Source organism: Nicotiana sylvestris, chromosome 12 (assembly GCF_000393655.2).
Source record: "Nicotiana sylvestris chromosome 12, ASM39365v2, whole genome shotgun sequence".
Taxonomy (NCBI): Eukaryota; Viridiplantae; Streptophyta; class Magnoliopsida; order Solanales; family Solanaceae; genus Nicotiana; species Nicotiana sylvestris.
Window position 1 is genome coordinate 6481376 of NC_091068.1, and position 2974 is coordinate 6484349.

General features: G+C 37.1%; 1 protein-coding gene across 3 annotated transcripts; it reads right to left on the bottom strand.

Moving 5' to 3' along the window:
* Nucleotides 1-346: 346 nt before the first annotated feature.
* Nucleotides 347-2770, bottom strand: LOC104239568 (E3 ubiquitin-protein ligase BOI-like). 3 transcript variants are annotated; one of them, XM_009794227.2, is made up of 4 exons: nucleotides 2580-2770; nucleotides 1907-2022; nucleotides 1293-1618; nucleotides 347-1029 (listed from the first exon to the last, which is right to left on the bottom strand). In XM_009794227.2, exons 2-4 carry the CDS (start codon nucleotides 1923-1925, stop codon nucleotides 502-504), a joined length of 873 nt encoding a protein of 290 aa, XP_009792529.1. In that variant the 5' UTR covers nucleotides 1926-2022; nucleotides 2580-2770; the 3' UTR covers nucleotides 347-501. The 3 variants fall into 3 exon arrangements, with proteins under 3 accessions (XP_009792529.1, XP_070021666.1, XP_009792528.1); XM_070165565.1 differs by lacking the exon at nucleotides 2580-2770 and adding an exon at nucleotides 2406-2526; XM_009794226.2 differs by lacking the exon at nucleotides 2580-2770 and having other exon boundaries at nucleotides 1907-2242.
* Between the last annotated feature and the right edge of the window lie 204 nt (nucleotides 2771-2974).

Below are 2974 nucleotides of genomic sequence, written 5' to 3' on the forward strand. Positions count from 1 at the left end.
ATTCCTATAAATTTTTGTAGAAGCTGTAATTAAGCAATCTTTTCAACTTATTTAGAACTTGTTAGACCACAAGATCTTTTACCATTTCATATTTTAGGTAAAGATTAAAGCATACTATAATTCCTTATTATCCTATTTTCTTTTCTTTTCTTTTTAGAGGAAGAAGTGGGCTGGTTCACTAGATGAAGTTTTTGCATTTTGCATCCTTATTCAGTGCACCATTTTCTGATTTGTACCATATATCATTCAGTTTTTTACTATTTGTCTCATACATATGCGCTATTTTTTGGGGGTGGTCTTTAACTTTTGACCCTCACCTTACGGACAGAACTTTAAGGTCAAAAGCTAAAAGTGTTGTCCATGGGGCAAAAGCAAGAGAGGACAATATTTGTTAAACTTAAAGTTTTACCTATGGAACAAGCGTACTAAAAATCGAGACCATCCACTTTGAGAGCTATTTGTGTATTTGACACGAAAAAAGGTGGGCCTAAATTGGGCCTGCTAAAAAAGAAAGACTTCAACACTTGAGCTTCTAATGGATCGACACAGTGGGCAAGATTGGGCCACAGCATCACATTCTGTACAAAGACACAAATGTCTACACGGCAACATCACAACCGAAGCGAACCGCTTTCGACAGCCCTTGCAACTCGGTCCAGTTGACTCAACGACCCGGTCCGGGTCAACGAACGCTGACTCGGCATCCTCCGCCTCTCCGCAGCAGGAAATTCCGCCGCCGTCATCTCTCTCTGGAAGGTTGATTCCGCCGTTCATCATTGCCACCTGCTGCAGCTGTGCTTGCAGCGTTGCCGCAGTGACTTCCTGCTCACGTGCCTTCGCTTGCCACGCACGCGCCTCCGCTGTCAGTTGTACAGCACGCGCTTCTAGCTCCGCATTGCGTCTCGTTGCTTTCTCTACTTCTGTATCCTTTTCTCTTATCCTTCGTGCTATTGTTTCCTCCGCTGCTCCCAACAGCGCATGATAGTGCCGCTTCCTTTTCTCCTCTAAAGTAAGCCTCAATTGTTCTCCCTATAAAAAAATTTAACAAAAATATTTTTAAAAAAATGTACACTATCATGTGATTTATTAAGTAATCCGCATATACATACATTACATATTCCAAAGCGATCATTTGTTGTAAAATTGATTTAAATCACCAGTTAATTGCTCTTTTAGCAATTTGTAAGTGACAAATTCTAAGCACGAAAAAAGCAATTTTTTTTAACATGCTAAGGATTATATGGATTAATATATTTTTTAAAATAAAAAGCATTATATGTATTCGATCATACCTGGTCTCGGAGGAAATGTTCAATTTCGTCTTGTTGCTGTTTGAAATGAGAAGCCAAATCTTCTTTTAGTAAAATTGATGATTGAGAGGATTGAGGAGAAACAGAGTATAGTTGTCGCTGTTGATGCGATTGATCTTCGAAAGCTAAACGAAGACCTGTAGATACAATATTTGTTTGTTGTTGTTGTTGCTGCTGCTGCTGCGGTGTGTGAAGCTGAGTTAGATCAATGAGCTGCGGCTGAGATTGCATTGAGATTAATGGATTCAATGCTGCAGTTGTAGTAGGTGAGGTATGTTCTCTTCCTCTCTTTCGCGAATTCGCCCCAACTGGCATTGCAAAAACAGAGATAACATCAGTTCCTTTTTGCCTTGAATATCAATCAATAATCAATTAGTTGAAAGTACGATCTGTTTTTCTCTTTAATCAGATGTCTCGAGTTCAAATCCTAAAAAAAAAGAAATCCTGATAGGGAACGCTTCCTCTCGAATGGACCCTTATGGCGTGAATAATTAGAGAAAAAATCCATGTTGGTCTATTCTACGTGGCATTCAAATTTGTGTCTAATACACAATTGATGAATCAACAAAAGAGAAATTAAAGGAAGTCATGTTTACCTCCTGGATTGAATAGCATTTGTGTTGGATCAAGAAATGATTCACCAAAACCTCCACCTTGTTGATGTTGTAATGAATAATTGTTGCCAATTTGGCTCTTTCCTTCTTGTACATTTCTGTTTAGAAAGAGAACATTTGATGGGTATTGAGCTTGAACAGCCATGAATTTAAAAATGAGAATTGAATGAATATATGAAGATAAGTTTATGGTTGTGGAAATTGGCAATGAAGAGGTGTGATTGGTGGGGATAGAATAGAGAAAAGAGAAAGAGAGAGAAGGGGAAAGAGCTAATAATAAAGGCTAACACATAAACAACATGAAATAGAAGAAGATGCCATGAATTATAATAGTTTTTTCAATAATGGGTGAATCTACCTTGCCGCCTACGAGTTTACGTGAATCCAATAATTTTTGTTCAAACAGTGTAAATGTATTCGAAAAATTTACTAAATGTCTATAAATATTTGAATGAGAACCCAACTACTATTGAAAATTTACTCGAGATTGTTGCAGGAATCCATAAACATTAAATCATGGATCCGTCTATGTCTTCAACGACCCTTCAAAATCAATTTAGAGAAAAATATCAAACAGTTTCGAACCGTGCACCACTCTCAAAGAAGAGGACACAACCACTATTACCAAGAGCACCATCAAACAATTTGTTTATACCTAAAACTTTTTCTTTTTTCTTTTCTTCAAAAACTTTGCTTTCTATTGGTTTGCTTGCCTCAATTGTCTTGGATGCTATGCTATATGCTTTTTTCTGAAAGAATATATGAAAGAGAGAGATGGGAATGGAAGGAATCAGTCCAAAGAGAGAAAGAGAGGGGCAACCCCTTGTTTTTTTCTTTCTTGTTCTTCTTCTTTGCTTAATTCTTTCTCTTCTTTTTTGCGTGGTTTGGTTTTGGCTTTTCTTCAGACGGTGAGGGACTCGTGTTTCGTATTCAATTCCTATTTCTAATCCTTCTTTGCCTCTATTTATTTTCCATTTAAATATTAACTTGTTTTAACTTTTAAGACATGAAAAAAGGTCATGTTTCTCTCTTTTCCTGATTTCTCTTTTC